Source organism: Mesoplodon bidens (genome assembly GCF_964165515.1).
Source record: "Mesoplodon bidens genome assembly, chromosome: 15".
Lineage (NCBI taxonomy): Eukaryota > Metazoa > Chordata > Mammalia > Artiodactyla > Ziphiidae > Mesoplodon > Mesoplodon bidens.
The window spans coordinates 65,203,654-65,216,811 of record NC_138171.1 but is presented as its reverse complement, the minus strand read 5'-3'; the positions used below and the strand labels follow the sequence as shown (position 1 = coordinate 65,216,811).

Genomic DNA, 13,158 nt, shown 5'->3' with positions numbered 1-13,158 from the left:
AGGTCAGACAGGTAGCCTCTGGAGAGACAGACAGACAGACAGACAGACAGATGGAGGTGGCTAGCCAGGCAGGAGCCTATGGCAGCATCATCCAGTAACTCAGAGGTGGGGATGGGGGAGCAGCCTTGCCACTTCAGCCTAAGTGGCTTTTAGGGGCAGCAGCTGGGGTGTGGACACCCAAGGGGCTGTGGCCCAGGAGGCTGCCTAGAGGCAGGCCCTGTGCTTGGGCTGGGGCTAGGAGCCCAGGCTGCGGGTAGTGGCAAGGGAAGAAGGAGCAGCAAGGACTGGGCCTGAGCACAGCCTGCTTTTCCCCTCATGGGGAACTGTCTGGGCTGGCTGTGCCTGACCCCTGGGGGCCAGGTATGTGCAGGGTGCTGAGCAGGGCTGGGGAGGGGCAGGTTGAGGGTGAGCCTGCAGCTCAGCTGTCTTCCTGTATGTGTGACTGAGAAAGCTGAAGAGGGTGGACTTGGGATCTCACCGTCCTGGGCCCAAGGGGAACTGGGGAACCTTGCATGGGTCTCTTCCCTCTCCAGACCTGTTTCCTGATCTGTAAAATGGCCTGAGACCCCTAGGTTTGTCCCAGGTAAAATGTACTCAGAGAGGTACACAAAGAATAAATGACTGTCCATCGGTTAGGAGAAGGGGGCATTCATGCTGGTGGAGGTGGAGGGAGGGGAGGGGAGGAAGAGCTGGGGTGCAGAAGGGGGCCTGCTCAAGGGAGCAGCTCCTGTGAATGCTGACTGGCTAGTGCTCAGAGGCCCAAGCCGTCAGCACATTTCATTCTAGGTGAGGAGGAGGGTAGCAAAGACCCCTTCCTTCCAGCCAGACAAGTGCATGTCATTCCCTCAACCTTTGCAGTCACCCACCAGGCCTGGGATGGGCAGAGACAGGAGTGAGGGGCCCTGGCAAAGGGAGGGGATGGTGGTAGGGAATGCTTAATGGTCAAAGGTAGCACAGATAGGCACAATCACTCCTGGGCTGGGCCAGGAAGTCACTCAGTCACTGACCTTCAGGATATAGGAAGGGGCTGTTGCCTTGTCATTTTCAAACCCCTCTTTTTGCCTCCTGGACCATCCTGGGACTCTGTGCTGGGTCAGGGAAGCTCTGGGTTGCAGGAGGGATTCTGATACAGGAACGGGGCATGGGAGGGGAGAGAGAGGAGGGGGAGGGGGGTTCCCGAGGAGGGTGGGCAGAGCCGTGGCCCTTGTTCTTACCCTCGGGCCCCTGTATAGGGGTTCCTCAGTCTAAGGATCCTTCCTCCACCCCCTTCCCGCCTCAGGGGCCTGCCTTGATACCCCTGCTGCTCATACAGTAGGTGCTCAATAAATGTTACTGGCATAGGAGGCAAAGGTGCTGGCGCCAAGAAGGCTGCCCAGAATGGGGGCGAGAAAGAGGGGTCCTGGTGATTCGGGGGTCCCCTGACGCCTCCCCCAGGGCCTCCCTGGGCTGGCGGAGCGCGGAGGCAAGGGAAATGACCAGGGTGGCTTGGACCCGGGGCGGGGGCGGAGGGCGGAGGGGGCGGGGAAGGGGCGGGCGCGGGGGCGGTGCCGCAGCCAGATCCCGAGCTGGAGCCGGAGGCGACGGGAGCCGAGCGGGAGCCGCCGAGGCCACCACCGGGTCCCCAGCGCCGCCGCCGCTTCCGCGCCCACCCCCGGCGAGCCGGCCCCCGCGCCCCTGCCTGCTGGCGGCGGGCGTGAGCGCCGTGGCCAGCCCTTGGCCGGCCGGTGGGCAGCCGGCACCATGGCCACACCGGAGCCTCTGCGGCCGCGTCTGTGCCGCCTGGTGCGCGGCGAGCACGGCTACGGCTTCCACCTGCACGGCGAGAAGGGCCGCCGCGGGCAGTTCATTCGGCGCGTGGAGCCCGGTTCCCCGGCGGAGGCGGCCGCGCTGCGCGCTGGAGACCGGCTGGTCGAGGTCAACGGCGTCAATGTGGAGGGTGAGACGCACCACCAGGTGGGTGCCTGCGCTCCATCCCCGGCCCACCGCTCCGCCACCCCCCATCGCCCCCATCCCCGGAGCGCGTCCCTGCCCCGCGCGCGCGGAGGGCGCCAATAACCACCGAGCTCGGGGCTGCCTGCGCCCGGGCCTCAGCTCCCTTCTCCGGGCCAGGAGGGGATCGCACAAGGGCCTGCGGTGGGCTCCCGTGGAGAGGTGGGGGACGTGGCCGCTGAGGCAGAGGCAACCGGACTCCTTCCTAGCCTCCTCCAGCCCGGGTCGGTCCTGCACGGAGCGCGGCGGTGGGGGGTGGAATCCTGGCAGGGAGGGGCCCGCATTGCGGTTCCTCCCTGTCTCAGCCCTCGCTCTTAAGTCTTGTTCCGGCCTCAGCGCAATGTGTGGAGGAGTTGGCCCCTGGGGGTCTCCCTGTGCCTGGGGATCGGGGTGCTTTTCTATCAGCGTGTACACATGTGCGTGTGTACACAACTGGGTATGTCTGTGAATGTACAGGTCCCTCTTGGGGTCCCTCGTTTGTGTACCTGCGGGGGATGTCACAGGGAGGGCACACCTGTGTGTGCCTGCATCAGTTGAATGAGTGTGTGTGCTGGACTGTATGCACATGAGTATACAGGTCTGCACCCCTAGATGTGTGTGTGTGCGTACAGATCTGCATGCCTGGACGTGTGTGAACTGGGGGATGTGTGTGTGTGTGTGGGGGGGTACCCTCCTGTGTGTGGCTGTGTATATATGTGTCCCGGCCTGTGTGTCTGCCCACCTGGCTATGTGTAGTCGTCAGTGTGTCTGCAGCCAGTGTACTAGTGTGTGTCCTGGCTGATGGTGTCTGGGTCCTGGTGGGAGTCACCGCTGTGGCAGCACATTCTTCTCCAAAGAGGCTGCTGGGTGGCCTGGCAGGGGTCACTGGTCACAGCCCCCTGCCCCTCGCAGCTGAAGATAAAGGCCAGAGGGAGGTTCTCTGCAGGTTCTGACCCCTTGGGAGTGTCCATCTCCCACTGACCAGGGACTCACCTGGCTTGGGTCCAGTCTTCCTCCACCCCTTCTACTCAGGCTCCTCTGTGTCCACCCAGCACCTGTCTGTGTGGCCAGGCCTGGGCCTAGAGATTAGTAAATTGGCTGGGCTGGGAGCTGAACTCTCACTTCTACCCTTGGAGATTTTGTCTGTCCATCTGTCTGCCGTCCTTCTGTCTTTTACCCAGAGTGTCAGCTGGATAGGCTGTTTGCTGGAGGATGGGGGTCAAGGCCAGAGAGCTTGGATTGACAGGCCATAGGGAGGGCCTAGTAGAGCTGGCGCCTGGCCTCTGTTTAACAGTTGCTGCCACCCTTGCCCCAAGAGCAATGCTTATCCCAGGCCTCCTGGGGCGCTGGTCTCTAAGAACTTCACACAGGACCACTTGAGACCTTCCCACTGTCTTGGGAGGGAGAAGGTACAGTTACGGCTCCCATTTTACAGATGAGGAAACTGATGCTTGGGGATACTGGGTGACTCGTCTGGGCCCCACAGTCAGGAAGCATGAGGGTCCTGGGGTCCTCCTGTGACTCTGTGGCTCATGGGGAAAGACAGGTACAGAGGAGGGCTGGGGCAAAGATGGGCCTGGTTCAGACCCTCCTATCTTTTGACAACATCTACTGAGCAGCTGGTGGGGGCCCTGTCTGTCCTTTCCCAGGCCTTGGGGTAGGTGTGGGGTGTTGCCCTTCCTTCCCCAATGCCCAGTGGGCACTGCCCCTCCTGCGGGCACACACTAGCATGTACGCTCCGTCACCATGCACATGCTCTAGATACTTCACAGACACCTGTGTAACCACACCTGTCCCACAGGTGGACCTGCCCCTCCCCACCTCTCCCTGCTGTGTCTGAATCCTGCTTTCCGGGTTGTGGGTAGGTACCTGAGGAGATGCCTTGCCACAGGAACCCAGGTGTTCTCTCCGCAGGTCCAGTAGGAGTAGGTCCATTGTCATGATCTGGAAGAGAATGGAAGGCCTAGCGGTAGGGGTTTAGACCACCATGTTCCACCACTGGAAAAGACAGAAAAAGGCACAAACACACTGAGACTGTGACCCAGGGAGACAGTTCTCTCCTTCAAACCCAGACCTAGAGACACCCTGAAACAGAAGGCTGCGGGGTGCAGGCCGCACACATGCACACACGCATACTGAAAACCCGAAGCTCGGCCGAGCACCGTCTTTGTCACTTCTTGGGCCGAGGCGAGGCCCTGCGAGGCCCCCGCAGCCCTTGCAGCCTGGGCCCTCGTGTCCGGAGCCCCAGGAGAAGAGGGAGGGAGCTGCTGGAGTGGGGGTGGGAGGCGGAGCCAGCGGGCCTCTCGATCCAGCCGCCCACCCCTGCCCCTGGTAGGCTCGCAGCCTGCCCACAGCCCTGGGCCAGCCCGGGGTGGTGCCGCTGCCCATGTGCTGCCTGGAGTGCTGGCCGTGACCTCCCACCACCCACCTGTCCCAGGTGGTACAGAGGATCAAGGCCGTGGAGGGGCAGACTCGGCTGCTGGTGGTGGACAGGGAGACGGACGAACAGCTCCGCCGGCGGCAACTGACCTGCACCGAGGAGATGGCCCAGCGAGGGCTGCCGCCTGCCCACGACCCCTGGGAGCCAAAGCCGGACTGGGCACGAGGGGGCAGCCTCAGCTCTGAGGTTGCCCAGAAGGTATGGTGGGCTCGCCCACAGGGACCACCCTGGGCTCTCCCAGAACCACCTTCTTGTCCTCCTGACAGCAGTCTCTGCCTCTGGTCACCTCCAGAAGTATCTGTCTCCGTCTCTGCTGCCCCTCTGGGCCCCTTCTCTGCCCCTGGTGAAAACCCTCTTGGCTTCTTGGAGCCACTCTTTCTGCCCTCAGCCTGTGCTCTAAACCAGGTAGTGTCAGGGCAACCTGGCCCTGGTCCACTGCCCCCGTCTCTGGCCCTCCTTCCCCAGGACGCTCCTCAGAGCCACTTGTCCTAGGAGGGGTCACTCTGACAAGCTACCCCCTCCCTGGCCTAGGGACTGAGGAACCTGGGGAGGGGCTGCTGGGATGTCCCGGGACTGAGCGTGCTCAGCTCTGTGCCTGTGTTGGGTGTCTGTCTGTCCGTCTGTCTGAGGAGCCTGCTTGTGCTCTGAAGGCCTCAGAGGGGCTGACCCTCCTCCATGGTGGCAGCTGAGGAGACTCTCTAAGCTGGGTCCTCAGCTCCGGGGTTTGCAGGGGTTGGGGCACCTCCCTCTTCTCCCTGCTCCCCCCTCCAGACAGGAGGAGCTAACTGGGGAAGAGCTGGGGAAGGGGGAGGTGGTGGTGGTGGGGAGTCTAGTTCTGTCTCTTTCTAGGTAGCAGGGGCTGGGCAGTGGCCCTATTGGGGCAGCACCTGGATGCCAGGAGGAAGAGCCTGCTTGTCCTGCCCTCCTGGAAGCCCCGTGCCCTTACTACCTTCTGTCTTTTGTGCCCCTACTACCTTTTTCTTCTGTTTTTTTTTTTTTAAAGAGAAAAATCCCTTAAAGGAAGATTCAAGCCGAGGGGCTCCCCAGAGCCCACTTTGAGAACCACTGGCCTGGGGCTGGTGGAAGTGTGAGATCTGACATTTCTGGGTGTGCAGGGGACCCTGACACCTGCCCTGTCCCTTTCTTGGATGTCTCCCAGGCGAGCTGGCCATGCCTGTGACCTGGATCCTGTGGGGCCTCGTGTTTCTCCTGGAGGGGATGGCATTCCCGGTGGGGAGGCAGCCTGGGTACAGGCATTAGCATGAACCCCTGCCCCCCTTTTTTGTTCTTTGTGGCTCTAGGGCAGGCTGGGGGGTGGTGGTTAGGGCCACAGTGCCAAGTCCTGGAGTCTGGACTTTGCCCCAGGGCCACTGAAGGCCAGAGTAGGGGGTGTTAGGATCAGATTTGTGATTTCAGGGGAGCCCTGGGATGGTGCGCTGGCTGACCACCCCCCCAAACTGAGAGCTGGAGCCTCCCTCCTTCCCAGGGCATCTCACCCCCAGGAGGAAGCGCCCCTCCCCCGCTAGGCGTTTGTTCATTGATTTAGACACAAATGGCTGAGTTCACCTTCCTGTGGAAAACTCTGCCCTCAGGCCTTATCTGGAGGGTGGGGAGGCACCTTGTCCTTGGGTGGGACCTTCCCCCTCCACTATTTCAGGCTCTGGGGGCTGCAGGAAGCCCTAGGAGGGGTCTTCCGCTGGTGTATTTTTTTAAAATTTATTTTTATTCAACTTATTTTATTTTTGGCTGTGTTGGATCTTCATTGCTGCGCGTGGGCTTTCTCTAGTTGCGGCGAGTGGGGGCTGCTCTTTGTTTCAGTGTGCGGGCTTCTCATTGGGGTGGCTTCTCTTGTTGCGGAGCACTGGCTCTAGGTGCGCGGGCTTCAGTAGTTGTGGCTCGCGGGCTCTAGAGTGCAGGCTCAGTAGTTGTGGCGCACGGGCTCAGTAGTTGTGGCTCTCTGGCTTTAGAGCGCAGGCTCAGTAGTTGTGACTCACGGGCTTAGTTGCTCCGCGGCATGTGGGATCTTCCCAGACCAGGGCTCGAACCTGTGTCCCCTGCATTGGCAGGCGGATTCTTAACCACTGTGCCACCAGGGAAGCCTGCCACTGGTGTAATTTTAGAGGAAAAGAGTGGGGCCCATCTGGCAGGTCCCTCTGTGGTTGGGACTGGCAGGGGGACAGGGACCCCATAAGGTCAGGGGAGTCCCTGAGGGCATGGTCTCTCTTTTCCCTCCCAGCCAGAGACCCGGTATTTAATTGGCTGAGCTCAGAGCATGGGAAGGAAGAGCTGGACCTCCGCTGACCTCCACAAACCAGGCTTAGCTTCCGCCCACCACAGGCTGTGAGGGAGCCTGGGTGGACGATGCTTATATACAGGGCTATGCCCGGATAGGGCCTCAACAGCAGTGGGTCAGGAGAACTGGGGACAGATGTGTGTTGTTTGCTTCACGGTGGGGGATGAAGGGGCCCACCCTCCATGCCCTGTGGGGGGAAGGGCTGAGGTGGGAGTCCAGGCCCCAAGGGCCCTTCTGGCTCTCTCAGCCTCAGTGTCCTCCTGTCCTGGGCAGGGAGGAGGGGGTGGGCAGGGGAGGACACTGATGTGGCTGGCCCCTCCCTTCCGGGGGCTGTCAGGGCTGTCAGTGGTGACTCAGCCCCGTTCAGACTGGGCTGGGGTGGCCGCAGCTGCAGTGCAGCTGATCGTGACAGTGATGATGGGGGACCGCCCCGAACAGCGACGGGGCAGCCAGCGGTGCCACGGCTGCAGGGGTGTGATAGACCCCGGGCCCTCCTCCCCCTCACAGCCAGCCCATGCCTCCGCCTCCAGTTCTGGAGGCCTTTGGGGGCTGAGAGTGAGTGAGGTAACAGAGTCCTGCAGAGGGTGATCGCCTGGTACAGGACGTGGTGCCTACAAGAGGGCTTTTGGGGCTCCCTGGTTCCTGCTCCCCATCCCCCCGTGAGCTGCAGCGGACTGCCTTATGTTCTGAGGTCAGGGTCCCCTCCTTTGCCTCCTTGTCTCCCCAGCCCTGGGTCCTGGGAGCAGGGCAGGGCCTCCCAGCAGTTTCCTTCCTTCCTTTCTTGGGACGGAAACCTGGCCGGTGGGGGACACAGGGCTGGAGCCTGAGAAGGGGAGGGGGGCTCAGCCACCACCCTGCTCCTCAAAATGACTCAGCCCTATGTCCCCACCCGTCCCTGGGGAGCCTGGGCCACAGTGGGAGGTGGATAAATGGGGTGGCAGCCTGGGCTGGCTGGAGAGCTCAGGCCACTCCAGCTGGACGCTCGCCGCTTGCCGCTTCTGTCCCGCCTCCTATGGCCCGCTCTGGGAGTGCCACACCACCCTCCCCGGCCCCAGGAGCCCTTCCACGGAGCCCATCCCGGAGGCTTGTGCAGGTCAGGTGGGGTGGGGGCAGGGTGGGCGGTGAGGACACCGGCAGCCAGCTTAGTCTCTGTCCCCCAGGATTGGGAGAGGGGACGCTGGGGACCCTGGTGACCCTGGTGTGAGCAGGCTGGACCCTGAGCAACAATGGGGGCCTTTTTCTGCTAGGGCTGGTGAGTCACCATCTGGGGGGTGGTACAGCCTGGCTCCAGGGGTACCCCCATGCCAGCTTCTTTGTCTGGTTACAGGCATGGCCGGGAGACTAGGGCTTGTCCAGCTCTGTGGCTGCCTGGTAGGGAATTGGGGCTTGGAAGCCTGTGGAAGCCTGAGGGCCTAGCTGGGAGGCAACAGGAAGTGCTCTGAGCCAGGGCAGGAGCGAGGAATGTGAGCAATGCGCCGGGCCCAGCCTGCACCCCCTCCTGACCTACTATGGTGCTGGGCCTCCCCGCGGGCCTTCCCCCTGGGTCACCACGCTGCCAGCCTTGTCTCCCCACCGTCCCCCTTTGCAGCCCCTCAACCTGAGGGGTCTAGTGCCAAGTTTGGCGCTCCTTGGACCCTGATCGTAAGGAGAGGGACTTCGGCCAGATGTTAGGAGAAACCTCTTGGCTGTGTGATGAGAGGCAGCCGTGCTGGGTTGAGGCAGGGAGATGGCCAGTACGGTCTCGAACCAGAAGTGACTGCATTCAGCCTGGCTTCATGGCCCCAGCTGTCCCCCCCGCCAGTCCTGCTTCCCGTTTGGGGGCCTTGAGAGACCACTCCCTGGAACCATTGTGGAGGGCGTGGGAAGAGGCCACAGGGCCCGGTGCCGAGGGCCCGGTGCCGAGGGCTGTCCTTTCACACGATGGGTCACCGCACGGGTCCATGAAGCCTGTTTGCGAGGATACGTTTGGATGGCTGGTCTCTGACCATGTGATGCCACGCTGCCACCTGGGCCCACTTCCACCACCAGGTGTGCTCATGTCACACTTCCACGGCCACGCATGGCCCTGGCCAGCCTTGGGACCTGTGCTCTGACAGCCTGAACCTGAGAGGCGCCTCAGAGCTGCACACCTGTACTTCCAGGTGTGTCTGGAGAGGGGCTGAGTCTGTAAGTGAGCTCCTGGAGCACCCGGGGGTCTCACAGCCCCAAGTTCAGCCCAGGATGCCTGGCCGAGCCCCTGGGAGACTGAGGAGCAGCAGCCCAGTCCCTGGAATTCCTGGGGTTATGGGGCAGATGGTGGCCTGCAGGGGGGGTTCCAAGGGGGCAGGCTTTGGGGGTCAGGGAAGGGGTCATGGAGAAGGGGCACAGGCTGGACCGGAAGAAGGTGTTCCCTGGGGGTGGGAGGGCCTAGAGACTGAGGTAAGGCACCACCCTGTGAGGAGAGACATGCTTGGTCCCACAGCTGGGCAGCCACAGTCAGATTTGGGGTTTGGGGGTGAGCTCGAAGGCCTGGAGGCTGGCCCTCCCTCAATACAACCCCCAGCCTGGCCCAGGGTCACTGGCCACATACAGGGAGGTAGAGGGACAGGAAAAGGCCCTGGTGAGCACCCCCACCCTGCATAGTCTCATCTGCACGCGCACTTGAGCCCCAAGCGCCCAGGAAACCTGAGCTGCTGGCCGCCCGCTCCCTCCGGCCACCGCCATGTTCAACTGAGCACCAGTGGCCGCTGGCCACTCAGCGCTGTGGTCACTACCTCAGGCCCCGGCTGGGTGGGGGCCCTGGGGTCTGGCTTCTGCCTGCACGGCCCTCCCGCACCCCCAGCCCAGAACCTACTGCAGGATGCCAGAGGTAAAACGGACGCAGAGCCCTGGGGTGTTGGTGGGGGGACCCTCAGGGCAACGTGAGCCTTCTGTGGAGGGCAGGGAAGGTGGGAGGCATCCTCGGCCCCTCACTCTGCTCCCTCACTGGGGCTCCTGCCCAGGCTCCAGCCCGTGCGTCCCAAGTCTCTGGGCCCTGTGGGGGTGGGGGCGGCTCCAGCTTGCTCTGGAATGTGAAAGCAAACACAGCCGCACTGCCATCAGCCCTAGGGAGACCTTTGGGAGCATAAACAAAACAGCCGGTCCTAGAGCCCTACCCTGCCAGCCCCACACTCCGGATGGGGGCTGGGTAGAGGACAGGCGGGGCCCACAGCCTTCCTGGACACTGTGACGAGTGGCAGCTCATCGCACTTATCTCTCCTAGGCCCCTGGTCTGTGCTCAGCCCTAGCCTTGAGCCCGTTGATTCTCCCAACACCCCTGTAAGGCCCCTGACCGCATCACAGGTCCTTTGTGGGTTTGGAGACTAAGGCTTTGTTCAGGATCCGGAAGCTGGATGATAACAGGCAGCCTAAGCATCACCCCCCCAACCCCCCCCACCCCGTGTTGGTCTCTGAGACTTGGGGATGCTGTCAGGTGGGGGCATGATGCCGAGTGTGGGGCTGGGGCTCCCTCCCACCACCTCCACTCCTGCCTTTGCACACTGGGGACAGGACCAGAGGCCTCAGGGGTGGGGTCAGCGCCTCTAGGGTGGGAGGTCAGAGCTGGAGCCTCACCCTGCATCCCTGTGCCTGCAGGATGTCAACGGGCCCCTGAGGGAGCTGCGCCCGAGGCTCTGCCACCTGCAAAAAGGCCCCCAGGGCTACGGGTTTAACCTGCACAGTGACAAGTCCCGGCCCGGACAGTATATCCGCTCCGTGGACCCGGGCTCACCTGCTGCCCACTCTGGCCTCCGTGCCCAGGACCGACTCATAGAGGTACCTGCCCTGTGTATGTCTGCGCCTGTGTCCTTTCTGTTTGTGACTGGCCCGTGTCCCCTTTGTGTGTGTCCGTGCCTGCCCGTATGTTTGTCTACGTGTGTGTGTGTGTGTGTGTGTGTCTCTCTCTCTCTCTCTCTCTCTCTCTCTCTCTCTCTCTCTCTCTCTCTCTGGGCCCCGGGTCCTCACTGGGAGGAGGGAGATGCTGGGAACCTGAGCTGCTGCTCCTCTTGCTGCCGTGGCTGGTGACAGCGTTGATGAATATTTGATGCCACACCTGGCCAAGTGGCTTGGGGGGCTGGTGGGGACCTGCCCTCAGGCAGCACTGACCCCGTGCTGGCGGCGGCAGGTGAACGGGCAGAATGTGGAGGGGCTGCGCCACGCGGAGGTGGTTGCCAGCATCAAGGCACGGGAGGACGAGGCCCGGCTGCTTGTGGTGGACCCCGAAACAGATGAGCACTTCAAGCGGCTGCGGGTCACACCCACCGAGGAGCATGTGGAAGGTGGGCGGCTGCCCTGGGGCCCAGTGCTGGGGTAAAGCATTGGGGGCTGAGTGGCCAGTGACACACTGTCCCCACAGGTCCATTGCCATCACCAGTCACCAACGGGACCAGCTCGGCCCAGGTGAGAGGGTGGGAGTGGACAGGGTGAGCCTGGGAGACCACAGGGGCACCTCTGGGGGTCCCCAGACCTGGCAGAGCCCCTCCCGAGATTTCTGTCCTTGTGTAGCATGGTTGTGAGACCTAGCCTGGCCCTATCACTCCCAGCTTTGATGCCCCTTGGATCCGTCTTGGGTCAGCCACACCCCAGCGCCATAGGGCACTCGGGCACCTCCAGGGTGTAGTAGAGGCTCAGTGGCCACTGCCAAATGGAGGAATAAATGCAGCTCTGGCGTGTGCACGCGTGTCTGCATGTGTGCGTGTAAGCCTGTGTGTGCACAGCGGCTCCTGGGTGGGGCTCCTAAAGCCAAGCCTTACCCTTGGTTTCCCAGCTCAATGGTGGTTCCGTGTGCTCGTCCCGAAGTGACCTGCCTGGCTTAGACAAGGACACTGAGGTAGCGGGTGCCTATCTACCTCTACTGCTGTTCACACACTGGGGGGCCTGAGGCCTTGGGGGCGGGCATCTGTGGAGCTGTCAGCCTGAGCTGTGAGGCCACCGCCTCCAGGAAGCCCTCCTGGGCCTGCCGCCAGGTGGCCTCTGGTGTGAACTCCCTGGGAAAAGCCACCTGTCTGGGGGCCAGGGTCCAGGGCTCACTCTGGCCACCCACCCACCGTGTCTGCCCCTAGGATGGCAGCACCTGGAAGCGCGACCCTTTTCAGGAGAGCGGCCTCCACCTGAGCCCCACTGCAGCCGAGGCCAAGGAGAAGGTGAGAGCCACCAGGGTCAACAAGCGGGCGCCGCAGATGGACTGGAACCGGAAGCGAGAGATCTTCAGCAACTTCTGAGCCCTCCCTGCCTGTTTCCTGCCGGGCTTCTCCTGCACGGACCTTGGGCCTTGCCCCTCGGGCCCGCCCAGAGCTCCCCTCAGTGGACTGGAGGGGGCATCCTTACCCCCCAAGGCGTGGTGGTCCCACCACCACCCAAGAACCAACCTGTGCCCCAGTGAGACCCCGTCCTGCCCCCCACCCGCTGGGTGCTAGGGGAGTGTGGCAGCAAGATGGGGAGAGAGAGCCCTTGAGATGTGAGATACCCAGAGAGACAGTGAGGGGATGTGGGGAGAGGAAGAGAGAGGGAGACGGGGGAGAGGGGAGAGGGGGAGAGGGGGAGAGGCAGTGGTGACCCGTGGGGCCCGGCCCTTGCTGCTCTGACTGGGCCTGCTGACTTAAAGGAATTTGTGTTTTTGCTTTTTTTTCCAGAAAGAGCTCTAGCTCCACACATGTTTCCACTTAATACCAGAGCCCTGCCCCCACCCCCCTCAGGACGTGCTCTCTAAATAATTGCAATAAAACAAACCTTTCTCTGCAAACCATTTTCTCCCCACCCCCTCAGCAGCAGCCATCCCAAGCAGGAGTGCCAGGGACGTCCAGGGACAGAGTTGGGGAGCTCGCAGGCCGTGTTCATTGAGGCTTTGGGGGGTGCTGGGGATGCCAGATGTGGCTGTGAGAGCTGCCCCTCTGCCCCGTCTCTGCCCTCCCTGGGGTGGGGTGTCGGGGGTACAGGGCCTGGGCTCTTTGAGGGGCCTGAGGATGGAGGCCCTGTGCCCCTGAGGAGGGCAGACTCTGGACAGGCCCCTTGTACCTGCGTGGCAGTCCCCAGGCCTTCGGGGTGAGACTGTGCGAGAGCCTGCCCCCAGGAAGGACCCCAGGCTCCGGGCTTGGCCCCTGCTGGGAGCCTCCCCCCGAGGAAACCCCACCGACTCTGCCTTCCCCCTGCCCAGAACCTGACCGACCCACATCGCTGTCTGCCCCATAAGCCATAGCACATGCGCGCCTTCAGAATAAACAGGCCTTCCTTGGACCTTGGCTGTCTCTGTCCTTCCTGAGCCTTCATTTTGGGGGTTGGAGGAGTCATGGTCTGGGCAGGGAGGTGGCAGCCTGCAGCTCCCCAAGTCTCAGCTGCTGGAAACAGTGCCATTCCTAAGCCTCCCCTCCCCAAATCCATCCGCTGGCCCCTCTCAGCTCCTGCTCCTTCTTGCTTCTCTCTCCAGCGCACTTGGAACCCCTGT

At 62.6% G+C, this 13,158-nt stretch overlaps 1 protein-coding gene across 4 annotated transcripts; it reads left to right on the top strand.

The window, feature by feature from the left end:
- The first annotated feature begins 1,563 nt into the window (after nt 1–1,563).
- On the top strand, nt 1,564–12,955 carry NHERF2 (NHERF family PDZ scaffold protein 2). Of its 4 annotated transcripts, XM_081257678.1 has the most exons (7): nt 1,564–1,953; nt 4,406–4,606; nt 10,314–10,493; nt 10,843–10,996; nt 11,074–11,117; nt 11,485–11,547; nt 11,780–12,079. In XM_081257678.1, exons 1-7 carry the CDS (start codon nt 1,741–1,743, stop codon nt 11,936–11,938), a joined length of 1,014 nt encoding a protein of 337 aa, XP_081113804.1. In that variant the 5' UTR covers nt 1,564–1,740; the 3' UTR covers nt 11,939–12,079. The 4 variants fall into 4 exon arrangements, with proteins under 4 accessions (XP_081113804.1, XP_081113805.1, XP_081113803.1 ...); XM_081257679.1 differs by lacking the exon at nt 11,485–11,547; XM_081257680.1 differs by lacking the exons at nt 1,564–1,953; nt 4,406–4,606 and adding an exon at nt 7,488–7,794.
- Nucleotides 12,956–13,158: the final 203 nt, after the last annotated feature.

Bases quoted from the DNA above. Each gene is read 5' to 3' on its own strand.
- NHERF2 (XM_081257677.1), top strand. From the start codon at position 1,741: ATGGCCACACCGGAGCCTCTGCGGCCGCGTCTGTGCCGCCTGGTGCGC. The intron at 10,494-10,842 runs GTACCTGCCCTG...TGGCGGCGGCAG, and splicing joins CCCAGGACCGACTCATAGAG to GTGAACGGGCAGAATGTGGA. The intron at 10,997-11,779 runs GTGGGCGGCTGC...GTCTGCCCCTAG, and splicing joins CACCGAGGAGCATGTGGAAG to GATGGCAGCACCTGGAAGCG.